Source organism: Poecilia formosa, unplaced genomic scaffold (genome assembly GCF_000485575.1).
Source record: "Poecilia formosa unplaced genomic scaffold, Poecilia_formosa-5.1.2 Scaffold225, whole genome shotgun sequence".
Lineage (NCBI taxonomy): Eukaryota > Metazoa > Chordata > Actinopteri > Cyprinodontiformes > Poeciliidae > Poecilia > Poecilia formosa.
The window spans coordinates 224,489-239,066 of NW_006800164.1; the positions used below are offsets into that span (position 1 = coordinate 224,489).

The 14,578-nt window shown below is 41.0% G+C and overlaps 1 protein-coding gene across 10 annotated transcripts in view; it reads right to left on the reverse strand.

Moving 5' to 3' along the window:
- LOC103149413 (dystrophin-like) overlaps positions 1-14,429 on the reverse strand; it is a 37,600-nt gene extending 23,171 nt beyond the window's left edge. For 6 of the 10 annotated variants that reach the window (XM_016679921.1, XM_016679917.1, XM_016679916.1 and 3 more), the window contains exons 1-11: positions 14,151-14,429; positions 13,893-14,047; positions 13,311-13,500; positions 9,701-9,873; positions 9,427-9,583; positions 8,804-8,915; positions 7,453-7,721; positions 7,168-7,314; positions 4,462-4,524; positions 2,603-2,666; positions 2,036-2,096 (exon numbers count right to left, since the gene is read on the reverse strand). In XM_016679921.1, the coding sequence (XP_016535407.1) occupies positions 2,036-2,096; positions 2,603-2,666; positions 4,462-4,524; positions 7,168-7,314; positions 7,453-7,721; positions 8,804-8,915; positions 9,427-9,583; positions 9,701-9,873; positions 13,311-13,500; positions 13,893-14,047; positions 14,151-14,414 (1,655 nt within the window). In that variant the 5' untranslated portion in view covers positions 14,415-14,429. Of the gene's footprint in view, positions 1-2,035; positions 2,097-2,602; positions 2,667-4,461; positions 4,525-7,167; positions 7,315-7,452; positions 7,722-8,803; positions 8,916-9,426; positions 9,584-9,700; positions 9,874-11,193; positions 11,284-13,310; positions 13,501-13,892; positions 14,048-14,150 lie in introns of those variants that run through there. The other 4 variants (XM_016679920.1, XM_016679915.1, XM_007568571.2 and 1 more) reach the window with 3 other exon arrangements.
- Positions 14,430-14,578: the final 149 nt, after the last annotated feature.

Genomic DNA, 14,578 nt, shown 5'->3' on the forward strand with positions numbered 1-14,578 from the left:
CTATGTCAGACATCAATGTCCGCCTCCACAGAGCAGGGTTAATCAGGTACGCCACCAGAATTTCATAGGTTGGGCTGTTTGAAGAGAGGATTTTATTTATTTATTTTTTAAATGGGAAGAGTCCACATACTCAACTCTGATGATGCGGCACCACTTAAGGAAAAGAAACAGGGTTTTCTACAGTATTCATACAGTAAATTGGTAAGATACATTGTCGTAACAAAATCAACAAAATTTTTTGTAGTCGAATTTACCTTTGCTTTAGTTCTATTTTTACTTGTATTCATTCTAAATAATTACCTATTCTAACTTTTAAAATAGTTTCAAATAAATGTAGATTTCATTTCCATTTCTATATTTCATATGTCTGTCGTTAATTTATACTGACAAATATAAGTGTCCTGTTCAATTTATGTTTGACATAGGAAGATTATTGGTGCCGCACAACCTCCAACCTCTATTTCCTTCTTCAATTAGCAGTATAAAATATTGTATAAAATGTCACTTCAGGTGAGAGTTGCTCTGAAACTCTAGAGGTCTGTTTTGATCTTAGCTACTAAGATTGAAGTATTCTTTTACACTTAGCCACAATTTTTTTTATGAAGATCTTTATTTTGAAATTAAACCCTGCTTACTTCCTGTCTAGCCTGGCCTGCCGCTCAGCATCGGCCCACAGCTCTGCTAGACCAGGCAGAGATCAGGCTCCCTGCCTCTGAATCCCTTCCCCCCCTTCCTGCTGTTTCAGGGAGCAAAAGAGCCTGAACATCATCTGAGGGGGGTTTTCACCTCCCTGACAAGAAGGACGGACAGCGAGAGCTAAACACCACTCGCACTCGGCATCGTGAAGCAGAGGGAGAACAATAAAGGCCGGCTGGGAGAGAGCTAGAGGAGGGAAGGAGAGCAAAGTGTCTTTTACTTGTGAGAAAGGAGAGATAAGGAGGAAGGGTGAGGGGAGGTGGGGGGAGTAGCTCTGCTTTGGGAGTCAGTGTTGCAGGATTGAGGAGAAAAGTGCAGACAAGTCTCAACTGTTACATTAACTCTGGAACAGTGTGGAGGTGTGTGAGTGTGTGTGTGTGTGTGTGCAGTGAAACAAAAGCCGTTTGTGCCCATGCGAGTACAGCTGCAGAAATTCGGACGATCCACTCTGGATTTTATGCCCCCAATTACTGATGAGTACCAACTGTAGAGTGAAAACATGTGGATCCATCAGGAGATCCTCGCCGGTATTTAAACATGAACAGCTGCTACTGAAAAGCTTCCAGCTGATTTAAAATGCAGAAGCATGTGTTCGGTTGTAGCATCTCATCTTTTTTCCTGGTAAGCTGACAATTTGTCCAAGACTTTACAGCAGCGCGTGATCCCTGCGGCGTAGGTTGACCTCTTAAGGAAAAGTTCAAACATGTTCTCCGCTTTGGTGTCCAAATAATTTATATCAGATTCTTCCAATTCTTCTTTTTGTAACTTCAGCAGCCTCTTTCTGATTGTACAACACTAGCAAGAACGTTGACCTTTCCATGGTGACGTTTAAGGGTTTTTTAAGACTCTTAAGCATCTTGTGGTCTGTTTTCAGACGGCGACATGCTTGCGGTCTGAAATCTGCGTTAAGGACTTGAAGTAAGCACGAACAACTGACTTGCAATTCTTCCAAAAGCTCTTTGTCACAATGTTCCCTTATGGTTGATGTACAGTGGTTCATAAGTTTGTCCCAAATCAGCCTTTAACATCATTGAACCACAAAATGTAGGAATTTATCTATATACTGTCCTTCTCTTGACATCGATCAAACAAAAATAGTATGAGTAGAAAAATAGTATGAAACGACTAAGCTTTAGTCGTTTTTGAAACATACGTCATATATATGTAAAACAAAACAGAAGAAGTAAAGGCGGTAAATATGTTAAAAACAAACATGAAGTTGAGTTAAAGTTCCCAAGGGAAATCTGTTTATCTCAGAACAGAAGAAACAGAGCTGCTTTCACAAAGGGCAGGAGAATGTGAGGATCAGCTGGCCCACCACCCAGAGATCTGCACTTACTTGATATAATAGGGCACATTGTTTGGAGAGATGCCCTGCTCGAACGGTCTTTCTACCGATCCTGGAGAAGACACAGGGACAGATGAGGAGTGTCACAACAAAAGACCTGAACTTTCACACAGTTTATGCATTATCTGGGGGAAAAAGGTGCAACAAATCCCAAGATACTCTTCTTTTTAATCTTCTTTTTGTTACTTGACCTTTACAAAGATAGGATGTTGCAAAGCGAGCCTGCTCTTTAATTTACCCTGATATGTAAACTATTCTGTTTTTCAGTAGATATAAAAAAAATTGTCCCAGCTTCTTGTTCTTTTTTCCTAACACACTTCCTCCTTTCACTTAACTTTCCATTAATAACCTTTTATGGCTTATGGTTGAATACTTTCCTGTATCATTTATTTATTTTTGTGTATTTTGGGGGTTTACATTAGATAAAAAAAACAACAAAAAAAAACACACAGCTACCAAAATCAACAGAGTAAAACCTGGCAAAATCATAAAGTTTAGCATCATTTATTTTATTTTATTGGGCATATAGAAATGAATATGAGAGGGGCGGGGCCTCACCTTGAGAAAGGCAGAAGTCTGTGTGAGCGTCTGTCAGCTGCTTCAGATGTTCTTTGACAGATATCTGTTAGACAGAAAGCAGGAGCCATTCTAAGAAAAATAAAATAAACATTTTTATTCATTGCCTGACCCTCTGATGTTCATTTAGATACATTTTATGACCAAAACACAAATCAATTCATTAATTCTAAAAGCTAACAAGAATAGTTTAGAGTTTTAGAAGAGCTGTTCTCATACAATTAAAATGTATTTGATCAAAGTGATTTTCCAGAGTATTATTCTGTGTTATATCCCTTCATTTTGAATAAATTAAATCTTGCCAATTATCTACTAATTTATCGAGATTTTGCCAACTTCAGCAAAATTTGAACTATGCCTTTAGTTTCTTCGGTTGCAGCGTGTAAAAAAGTAATGGAATAGATCATCTTTACATTTTCCAGATGTATGTTTTTCCCTCCACTTTGATGTTATTTTTAATCACCAACTAACAAGCTACGTCCACTTGTTTTAGTTGCATCGTTTGGTTTGTGTGTAAAAAGAAAAAAAGTTATTTTAGCCAAATATATCAACAAAAATAAATCTAAATTATATACATTTAAATCGACACTTGTAAATAATTATAAAGTGTACATAAGAACACATTGGTGGCCTGAGTGAAGAAAACAAAGATGAACATGGACAGGATGACTGAATGTGAAGTCGAGGACCTGCAGGGTGATGCAGTCTGAATGAGGCATGTCTACATGCTTCATTTACAAATGTTATCTGAAATGTAAAAAGTATCAAAACAACAGGAGTCCCACTCTCCTGTCAACTCACTTCCTCCTTAACTCAAACTATTATAAATACCACCAGGATCTATGAACCTTTTGGGTTAGGTTCATTTCTGCCAAAAAAAACAACAACAAACAAACACTTTTTAAATTAGATTTTAAAGGACAGGACTGACAACAAGATCATTGTTTGATAAATAGAAATAAAACATTCTAAAGTGTTCCAGTATTTCTGCTAAAATTTCAGCTAAAGTCCTTTAACTAGCTGGGTTGTCCTTGTGGATGATCTGGTAGCTCCCCAATATTGGATAACTTGACAAAAGCACAAGTTTAGCCTGATTGCTAAAAGTTTGTGTTGGATCAAAACCTGATGAGGTTGAGACTTTCCCACAGGTATTTCAATAGGTTTGAACATCACCATAAAGTTAATTTATTTCAGTAATTAATTTTAGTTGTTAATGTGGATTGTTTCCTTGCCAACACTGCTATTGGTTTCCTATCAATGTTATTTTTAGTAGAATTAAAAAGACTAATGTCAAAAATGGTTCTTAAATATAATTTTCTATAGTCTGTATTTCAATTTGTGGTTTTATGACTTCCATAAATAATATCTACCAGCAGAAGGAACACATTTGTGGAGGGGTGAATAGTCCTGGAGCCACGAGACAGACATACTGGTGGCACTATTTTTAGTAAAGTAGTGTCTGTGAAGATTAAATACATGGCAAAATATCATTCCTTAATAGAAAATGATGGAAATTCAGCTGATTCTTGCTGCTTTGTCAACGCCTGCCAGGAAGCTACATCTTTAAAATCCCCAGGGGAAGCACCATGGTATGTGTGTGAGCTTGGGTGTTGAAGTCCTCAAGCTGCTGGACTGAGATGGGTTAGAGTCCATCTTTGTGGACAGACTGGCTCATTAAACATCCAACCTTTCATCTGCTACCCAAATGACAAAGCAGCTGATGACACAGCATGGGAAAGAGGAAGTGAGAGGAGGAGAGCCGCGATGTGAGATGAAGAAGATGTGACAGTGATGGCCCGTCCCAGTTTTTCTGCTTCTATGCAGCCAGGAACTGAAATTACCTTTGAGTCCACCTCATCCAGTCCATTGCTGCCCGAGTTGCTTTTTCCCGTATCCACGGTAACCTGATTAGAATTGTACAAGAGACGGTGTGGGATTGTTGAGGCAGAACCTGCTGCTATTACCGAGAGTGCACTTTGTGCCTATGTTGACCATCACCTGCGACCCTTTAGGCATAAAAGAACAACGTGAACTCGCTTGAAAGAGCTGAATCTCGAGCTATTTCCCTCCTCCCAACACAGACATACACATATATTAGATGTACAAAATTAAGTTTAGGCATAATCCCATCTAAACAAATCATTAATACCTAGATTGAAGACTAAAAGAAGTTTTTAAGAACCAGTTTAAACTCTAAATGGCAACACTCAAAGGACAATGAAAAACAAACAAGAGAAGCCAAAGTAATTACAACTTTAGCTTTCGGTATCAGATCAGTAAAACAGTCAAACACTCCACATTGGTTCGGCAGGTTTTGTTGTTCACCCCTTCTTTCAGAAGTGCATTCTTCAAAATGTACAGTTCCACGATTGCCGTGATGACTGAACAAACTACTGCATCACTGGCCAACACTGGATTTCAGCTCAGGTCAATGCTCTTGAAAAGTTCTTGAAGGTTTAACCGTATGTTTGAGACATAAGAAACGTCTTGAGATGCCTCACTTAAACCATATGCAAACATTTAATACATCCGTAGAGATGAGTCCTGATTCTATTGTGATAGGGTCCAACTTCTTTGATGGACATTTTATTATTCACTGTTTTTTTTTTGTTTTTTTTGCATCAAATAAATTTATTTGCAGACCCAGCTGATATTACAAGAAGTTCCCATGGTTGCCATAACACACAGTAGTGAACTGTGTGTTATGGCTAAAGCCGAGCAAAGAAACACCTTGGTTTATTGTTGCAAAAAAGAAAGCCAAATGTTTGTGTCGGTGCCAAAGCATCTGCTCCGGTCCGAACTTCAGAAAGACCAGCCTTCTGGTCCTGTCACTGCTGTTGCATCCAGGCGTCCATTTCATCCGGCTGATTGGCTCTATCCGTCACACCCTGTTATGATCACCGGTTGACTTCCAGTACACAAAGGGTGGTGTTTATTGTTGCTGACACAAACCGAGGCTGAACTGCCTCTGATCACTGGCACCTCGTCATTATGAAAGGATTCTACCATGAAGGCTGAGCTAGCTCAGTTTAATCATAGTAATCTTAGTAGTAGTCAAAATGTCTAAAATATTTAGAAGAGCCCTCAGATCATAAAAGCCGGTTGTGATAAAAGACTTGGTGTAGTCTCAGGAGTACAGTCTATCATTTAAATGTTAGTTCAGCCAGCTACTGCTACTACAACCTGATGATATATTCTTTTATTACATATTAAATACATGTAATTACTCACCATTTCAACATTTTATTTTGCTTTACATACTGAATATGCAACTAATTAATGTGTTAAAAAATGAAAATTTGCTCAAGTTTGAGCCATTAAAGTAGATTTTTTTGGGGGTAATACTCGGTTAGATTCTAACATTATCTAATTTATCTTGGCCACAAATCCTTCTGAAAAACTTTCAGAAGGATTTACCAGCAGATACACAAAGGAACAAATCAGAACTAACTTAACGCAGCTACTTCCACATGATTTTAGCACTGCAGTTCTAGAATTTATTCATTGTGTGCAAACTTTGTGTTCTTTATCGGCTGTATAAAGAACACATTTTGAACAGTAAATAAGTTTAATGATTGGAAAAAAATGTGTTTGTATCCAACCTTAGTTAGCTTAGTGATAGCATTAAGGCTAAATTCAATCTTGCTAACAAGGCATAGCTCATTAGCTTCCTAATGTTAATTAATATGAATTAATTCACAAAGCAGTAGTGCCAAGCAGAAACCATCTACCGCAGAAACTACCGTCCATGATTTTCCTATTCTCCGCTCTTGGGGGATACAACCAATCAACATAAAGGAAAACGAATGGCATTCCTCCATTGGCTGTTTTGCAAACACTAACCAATAGCGTGTGAATTAGCATTGCGCTTAGCTATTCCAGCTTCTCAAGCTGCATTTTGTTTTAAATATTTCAGATATGGATTATAATATAAATCTGTGAAGAGGCAGGTTTTCCACCAATATGGAACCGCAAGTGTGTGTGTGCGTGTGTGTGTGTGACCTCTGTACCTAATGAACCATGACACCACCAAAGTTGGGATTGTCATTCACTTCACCAATTGTTTTTGCAAGAAAACTTAACACGGTTTGGGGCTGAGGTCTTGGCTAAATTTAGTCAAAGCAATGTCAGCCTTGGTTGGTTAATAAAGTGCAAACATTGCTCTAACGTCCTTAAAAGCTTTGCCTACATGTGTTTTCAGTGCTTCAGCTTTTCAGCCACCTTAACATTTTGATGGAAGGCACTCAGGCTAATGTCCTAATAAGGTAAAAGCTTTGACCTCTCAATCCATGAACATATAAATTAAGTTAAGAGACCTTTACGATGACAGGTAAAATGTCTTCAAACAGCTGAATTTAGTCATCCACTGGTCATGATTGCAAATGAGAGCATTTTAGTAGGTAAAATTGTAGTTAAATAACTAAAAACGGCAAGGTTAGGGAACCAGGAGCTAACCAGATTGGAGGGTTAGTACCCTGGTTTAGGTTGGAGACAGTTTTGTGTGTGTGTGTGCGTGTGTGCGCGCGAGAATGTTTAAGGGTACATACTTGGAGCAGTCTCCAGCGCGTGTTGAGGTCTTCAATGCGTTCCAGGTTGCTAGGAGACAACTGGATGTCGGATGGATCGAACGTTGATGCCAAATGGTTCATGTGTGTCACATCGTCCTTAATCAGAGCTATTTCTTCCTGGAACTCCTGAGCCAAAGAGAAACACACACATATATATATATATATAAACATTTGTAAACACTCAGATTAAAATGACAATGCAGATAATTACTCTTATGAAGAAAGAGTCTTGGTTTATTCTCTGTTGGTTTATTCTGGAGTTACCTTGACTCTGCTGATGTGCTCAGGTAAGGAGTCAATCAACAGTTCCCCTACGGGTTCCCAGCCCTGCTTCACCATCTCCGCCTGCTTCAGCTGCTTGTCCAGCAGGTCTTCTGCTTCCTGGAGCTCCATCAGTCTGTCCAGGGCCAACTCCAACCTCCTCTGCCAGTCGGCCGAGTCGACGTTGAGCCGGTCCCACCTGCTCACCACGTCGTCCGCCTCTTTGCGCAACACTCGGCCCACGTTCTGAGCACGCTCCTCCGGGCTGATGTCTGACGTTTGGGATAAGCCAGGTCTGGCAAAATGAGTAACTCATAGCAACAGCCTCATTTATTAAGCTATATTTGATCAGTTGTGCCTCTGTGAAGGTACAACTAGTATGTTTCTAGTACAACTAGTATGTTTCTAGAAACTTTCACCTATTCTTCACATAATAGCTCAAGTTCAGTCTGGTTGGATAAAAAGCTCTTGTAAGCCCCAATTTCCAAGCCTTGCCACATATTCTCAATAGGATTTAGGTCAAAATTTTGACTAGACCATAGAAATATTTGTGCCTTAGAAAGGTATTTACACCCTTGTGTCTGTCCCTCAAGTTGTTGAATTTTGGCCATTAAACTTGGCCAAACTCTGAGAGCCACATGAGGGCGATAGAGCTACTGCCTGAAGCACTGACTGAGCAGACGCTGGAATTCCCCTCTTCCTCTCTGAACCTGCTCAATTTGGCAGCCTGTCAGATTTATTAGACCACACTTTAGGCTTGGCTTGTTTTGTAGTCCAAGCTGCTGCCATGGTGCAAACAGCACGGCCAGTAAAGCATCTGCCACTGCGTTTCCGTGTCGACCTCCACAAGCAGTCGTCGCTAGGCTGTCACTAGGCATGTTTTTAATTTATGAGCAAAGAGAGAGGGAAAGCTAATTCTCCTTCCTTTATGTCAGATTTGAGAACTGAAGGAGTTTAAATCCTCCAAATCCAAAAGTTCATCATTCTACAGGTCAGGTAGTGTACAGGGTGTGTGAAACTGAACCTAAAACGTGGGAGATCACCGTTTAATTTATGATTAAACAATGTAGTAAACAACATTTTCATGAAGACTTCTTTGACTACTCAAGGTGTAGTTAATTGACCTTTGAGGAAAAGTCAAAACTTTTGTTAAAGTCAACATGTGGCATGTTCATCTTAAGCTCTAAATGAATAAAATAACCAAATAAATAAATAAATAAATGTCAAATGGTTCTTTGAAGGAACAATCTCAAAACAAAAACATTATAAAGCAGGAATAAATGCGTTATTTATGTCAGCGAATCTGTTTTAGACATAAATGAAGTTTGTGTGTGTGTGTGCGTCTGTGTATTACCTCTCAGTTCAGGTGATGGCGACTCTCTAGGCAGTTCGGACAGGAAGAATCCCACATCATCAAGAGCCTTGGTCACCACCGGATCCTTGGCTCTGAGCTCCATTTTGAACCCCTATGACAGACACACAGACGCACGCACGCACGCACGCGCACACGCGTGCACACACACACACACACACATGCACACGCACATGTTCAAGTCTCTTATCTACTTACACCAGAGGTAGCTTTCATTCCACTTATCTTTGATCTCAGAACAAACGATGCTTGGAATCGAGTGTCAGCTACACTGGAGGTTTTCTTCGATTTCATTGGCTGTTTTACCATTTACCATGACAGAACATTATATTTAATCTTTACTTATTTTGTTTTTTTTGTATTTTTTGGTGGCAAACCCTGCATGTAGACATTAAATTATGATGCTAGTGTGAGTTTCAGGAGGTCATGGATTCTTCCAGTCTGATTCTTCTCATTTTAGGCTTTTATTATCGTCCCTAAACACAGCAATTTTCTGTTTTTTTAATCCAATAAAGTCTAATTAAAACAATTTTATGCCAGAAAAAAAACATCACATATTTCCTTATTAATCTTAGACATAAGCTTGTGTCATGTTTCCCCCTTACTCTGTGTGTATCCAGCTGGGACTGCACGGTGGGAACATCGCCCCCTACAGGCTTCTCCTGCTCCAGCTGCTGACTCTTGAGCCTTAGCCAGTTCAGCAGCTCCTGCAGTGACATGTGGAGCCTCTTCCAGGGAGCCATCTCGGAGTCCAGCTGTGACCTACCAAAGAAGCACAAGCTTTTTCCTCCCACCTTTTTTCTTTTTTTTTAAATCATCTGGATCCAAACTGAAGCATTTCTCCCTCTTTGGTCCGTCTGCAGTCCAGGTGTGTCTCACCTCATGCTGAGAGTCTTGCTGCGCAGGTCGTTCCAGCGCTGCCTCATGTTGTCCAGACGCCTCTGGAGCAGAACCCTGTCCTCAGGGTCCCTCAGAGAGGTCAGGATCCTCTGGCCGTTCTCATCCAGGGAGTGATACAGCTCTTCATGGCCGTCCACCTCTGCCTGGAGGTCCTAGTTTAACACAAACAGGCAGGATTTATAATAAAAATGCTATATGACTTGAGAGAAATTTAGTTTTGTAATTTTAATGCCTTGAAATTGGGCCTGTCTCTTTAAGAAACTCCTGTTCTTTCTGAAACTCCGCCTCCAGGAAGTCATCACAACATGGCTCCTCTATTAACCCTTTAACAACATTTTTACCAGTGTTGCACTGAGAAATAGCTCCTATAATGAGCTCTCCAGTTCCACCAGGTGTTTGCTAATTGCTGCTGGCTAGTCTGAAGGAGCCGAGTGGAGTCCTGGGGGAGATCTGCACTTCGGTGTACCCAGGAGTTTTGCACAGCTGTATGGTTGCTATGGGGATTAAAGTAAATACTTTACTCAAACATGCGTGACAGAATCAAAGTAACACTCAGGTATTTTTTTTTTTGATAATTTAGTAGCATTATAACATGGTGTAAAGCTCAAGAAAGTTGCCCCTTTAATGCAACAAAATTTTGATGGCTTTTTCTGCTAATAAAATCCTCATTTGAAAACTGCTTTTTGTATGTGCATGTGTTATATTAAAATTTGACAACAGAAATCTGTATTTTAAGGGATAGAAGTATTATGCAAATTGGACTGTTGTGAGCTTTAATTCAACTCAGTTAAGTTTATGTATATAGCACCAATTCTCAACAAATGTATCAAGGAACTTTACAAAACAAATTGCCGCCATGTCATCAAAAAACATAACTGGAGTGTTGCTTTGATTCTTTCATGCATGTTTGAGAAATTCTTTAATCTCCCATGGCAACCATGCAGCTCCTTCAGACTAGCCACTAGCAATTAGCAAAACTGGTGGAACTGGTAGCTCATTATAGGAGCTACTTCTCAGTGCAACACTGGTAAAAATGTTGTTAAAGGGTTAATAGAGGAGCCATGTTGTGATGACTTCCTCAAGGCAGAGTCTCAGAAAGAACAGGAGTTTCTTAAAGACACAAATGCCCAATTTCTCGCAAAGTCAAATTTTCACTGAAGTTGACATAATTACTTGACTGTGCTGTAAATGATACTCTGTGACTAGAAAGCACATAACACTGCCTCTTTAACCAAAGATTAGGTCAGACATGAATATGACAAGAGAAGAGTTTCACATGAATCCAATGGGCTCAACGATCATCGGTGAAACAAAGAAGTTCTTTATCCATCTGAACTTTAACGACAAAACTCTAAAAACGACGACGTCCACAACATGTAAAACACACAATGACAGTACATGTATTTTCTGTTTTTATAACAGGATTTTTTTCCGCTTTACAAAAGAACGAAGCTTGAATTTTACGTTCCAACCTGAACTTGGTAGACCTTCCTACGCAGCATCCTCCAAAGAAGAAACTAGACGCTAAGTCGCAGAGGAAGCGCCATCATGTTTTTCCTCTGTTCTGTTCAAACGAGCTCCCCGCGCACAGCGGCCGCACAGAAATGCCCTCCGTTTAAAACGCGAGGCAGATACTGGAGACGAGACGGACGGGGAGGGCAAGGAGACAAAGTTGGGCCGGGTAAGTTGGTGGAAACACAAGAGGGGGGCGAGGAAGAGATAGGAGGAGGAAAGAGGCAAAGAGGACATGAAAGCAAGAGGAAAACGATGAGTGAGCTCGTTTTCCAATTAAACCTTATCTGCGTGTGGCGTTGTCGCCCCGGAGAGAGTGTGCGCACTTCTCTGGGTGCTACAGCTGCCATAATAATTGGACACAGAAGACTATCTCAGCGCTGCACACAGCACTGCCTGTTGGACTGACACAACTCTTAATGCATGTGTGTGTGTGTGTGTGTGTGCGTGCGTGTGTGAGAAGAGGGAATAAAAGCTGAAATTTGCATTTCAGATTCCGTTTCCAACATGCGAGTGTGTCCGAGTTTCGACACAGAGAGCGAGTGGGAGCAGGATGAGGGTCAGAGTGTGTCCTCGCCACAGACAGAGGCCACCATTCAACACCCACAATGCAGCGGGGGGCATTTTTCCGTATGTCCGCCAGACCGGGAGCGGCCAATGAGCTCTCTTCATGCTGCCGTATCAGCATTGTTGTCATTCCAAGCAGGGGAGGGAATTGTGCTAGTGTTTTCTTTTTTTTTTTTTCTTTATATTTTCGACTTGTTAATCAAACACTGGGCTGAGCCAGGAGGACGTTATCTTCTGGGATGGCGTTTGATGTCAGCTTTACAAAAACTGAAGTGAGCTCAATTAAAAACACTGTAGATCTAAAAAGGCTGGAGTGAGACGGAAAGTTTAAAGTCTCGCTACAGGATGTTGATTAGATTTTGGTTTGGTATTCTCCACAACATTCACCTTCAAATGGCCTCATGCGACCTACGGACGACTTTTTCACCACAGTCTGAATGACGCAATTCTGGTCGTTTTACCCCCGTAAAAGAAAAAGAAAAAAAAAAACAGATGTGTGGTACTAATTCGGGTATATATCCGATTGTTTTCTGCAGTCTGAACCGTCACGTCACAGTAATATTGTTCATCATGATATCTGGGACAACTTATCGTCGAGCAAATTTATTGCGAAATTTACGCAAAAATTGTCAAAAAAGTTGGGTTTAAATAGCTGTGTTGTTTTGTGCAAACTGAAATTTCAAAAATAAACTCGCTGAATTGAAAAGTGGCAGATTTTCAGCTGTAACAAAATGGATGTATTTCGCAAAACTGCAATGGAGACACCTTTTTTTTTTTTGCATCACATGAATCATGTGGTTGACACCGAAAACGACAACACACTGCACGGCAGATGGACATACTTTTCGGGAGGCCATCACTGCTTGTTTTAAAAATCTCGGCCCAAATAAAATACTTAATATTTCAATATTCCTGAGAGACAGAATTAGGGTTTTCATCTGCCGTGAGCCATAATCGTTCAAACAGGCAGACATAAACATTAAAAATCTATCACTCTGTATGAATATAGAAAAAAAAAAGAAACGGAATGAGGAAAGATGCAGAAGAAAGTCTCTCTGCTAAACCTGCTCTGCCCTTATGCCATGCTGTCCTTGTGAAAACAATTTACTCTCTGCCCACACAGCTCCAAAGCTGAGTGCTCCTCCATTATTCATGCAGGGGCCAGTGTTTTATATATAAACACAGGAAATCTGTTCCATTAATATCCTGACTCGGCGAGCGAGGAAACATGAGGGAATCAGTCATCGTCTAATGACGTCTGACAGGTGGAGTGAGAAACACGGATAATCCTGTTCCACTGGTACCTGGTGAGGGAAGGGGGGACGGATCAAACAAGAACTGTGATGGCAGGAGAGCTGAAACTAATTTAGTTTTTTTTTTTTCTGAGCTCCCTGTTAAGATCCAGCACTTTCTGTCCCTGGTAAATAACCAGGTCATGCAGTTACACCTCAAACGAGCCAGATTACATGCCTTAATGAAGAGGATGTGTGTGTGTTAAACCGTGTCCTACCTTCCACTGGGCCAGCAGCCTCTTGGCCGCCTCAGGCTGATCCTGCAGCCTCTCCTTGTTGGTGGCATCTATTAAAACATTGCAGGTGGTCTCCGCCTCCGTCAGCCAGCTCAGGAACTTCTCCAGGTCCAGGTAGAACTGGTGGAGCAGCTTCAGGCCGGCTTCCACCGCCGCCTCTCGGTCTGAAACTCTGCAGACGGGCGAGAGAGATGAGGGAAACCAAGGACTTGCCTCCAAACTCAGGCTTTATTATCAAGTTGAACCAAAATGAACCCTGGACACATGGCACTTTCACCAATTATTTTAGATTTTCACAAATTAATAGATGCACATTAATATTCTGAACAACAATTTCTCTTGTGTGCCAAACGACTGTCCTGACTTACAGAACGGTGCTAACATATTTCATGTTAGCACCTCGTTGATGTAAAGTCGTCACAAAAATTGCGTGATTTGTTATTTATCAATACCAGAACTATCTCAAACTATCCTGTTTTATTCCTGTTTTATGCCATATTTTTTGGACTAATGCAACTTGTATTCCCGAACGAAGGACGTTGGTATTGTCGCGTGTGCGGTTACCGTTTGTTGATGTGCGCCCACGTCGCCAGCATGTTGTCATTGACCTGGGTGACCTTGTGCGTGTCGTCGTTGGCGTACAGCGTCAGCAGCTTGTTGGCCAGCGCGTTGGTTTCAGCCACCTGTCCCTGCCACTGCTTCAGGTCCTTCATGAAGACCTGCAGGGGATCAGAAACCAAAGGGCTCGCTCTCGTTGCCATGCCAACAGATCTGGGAGTGCCAGTCGTCATGCAGCCATGCAGACGGATCTCTGGTGCCCACCCTCAGATCTGCGTGTTGCTTCTTCAGTGCGTCCGCTGTGTACGTGATCTCCTGCCACGATTCCAGCCTCCCACTGGCCTGTTTGATGAGGCAGTCCACCTCCCGCTTTGCGTCCAGCCAGTTTGTGGAGTCCTGCAGCATGTTGAGGATTTGCTTGAGCCTGTCGGAGAGTTTGGTCTGAGAGTCTTCCCAGTGGGTCTGAAGCTTGTCGACTGTGGAGGAGGAAAAAACAAAACTGTGTGTTTTCCAGGTACATAGTGCCATTTCATAGCAGTCAAGTAGCTATATTGTCTCCAGTTGTTATAAAAATACCAGATACATCGAATATGACTTTAAAGATGTTTGACTTCATAGTTTAATGCCTTAAAAATTGGTCACTGCTCCTCTTTTAAACCTTTCACATTTTTACCAGCAAATTCCTGAGAAGT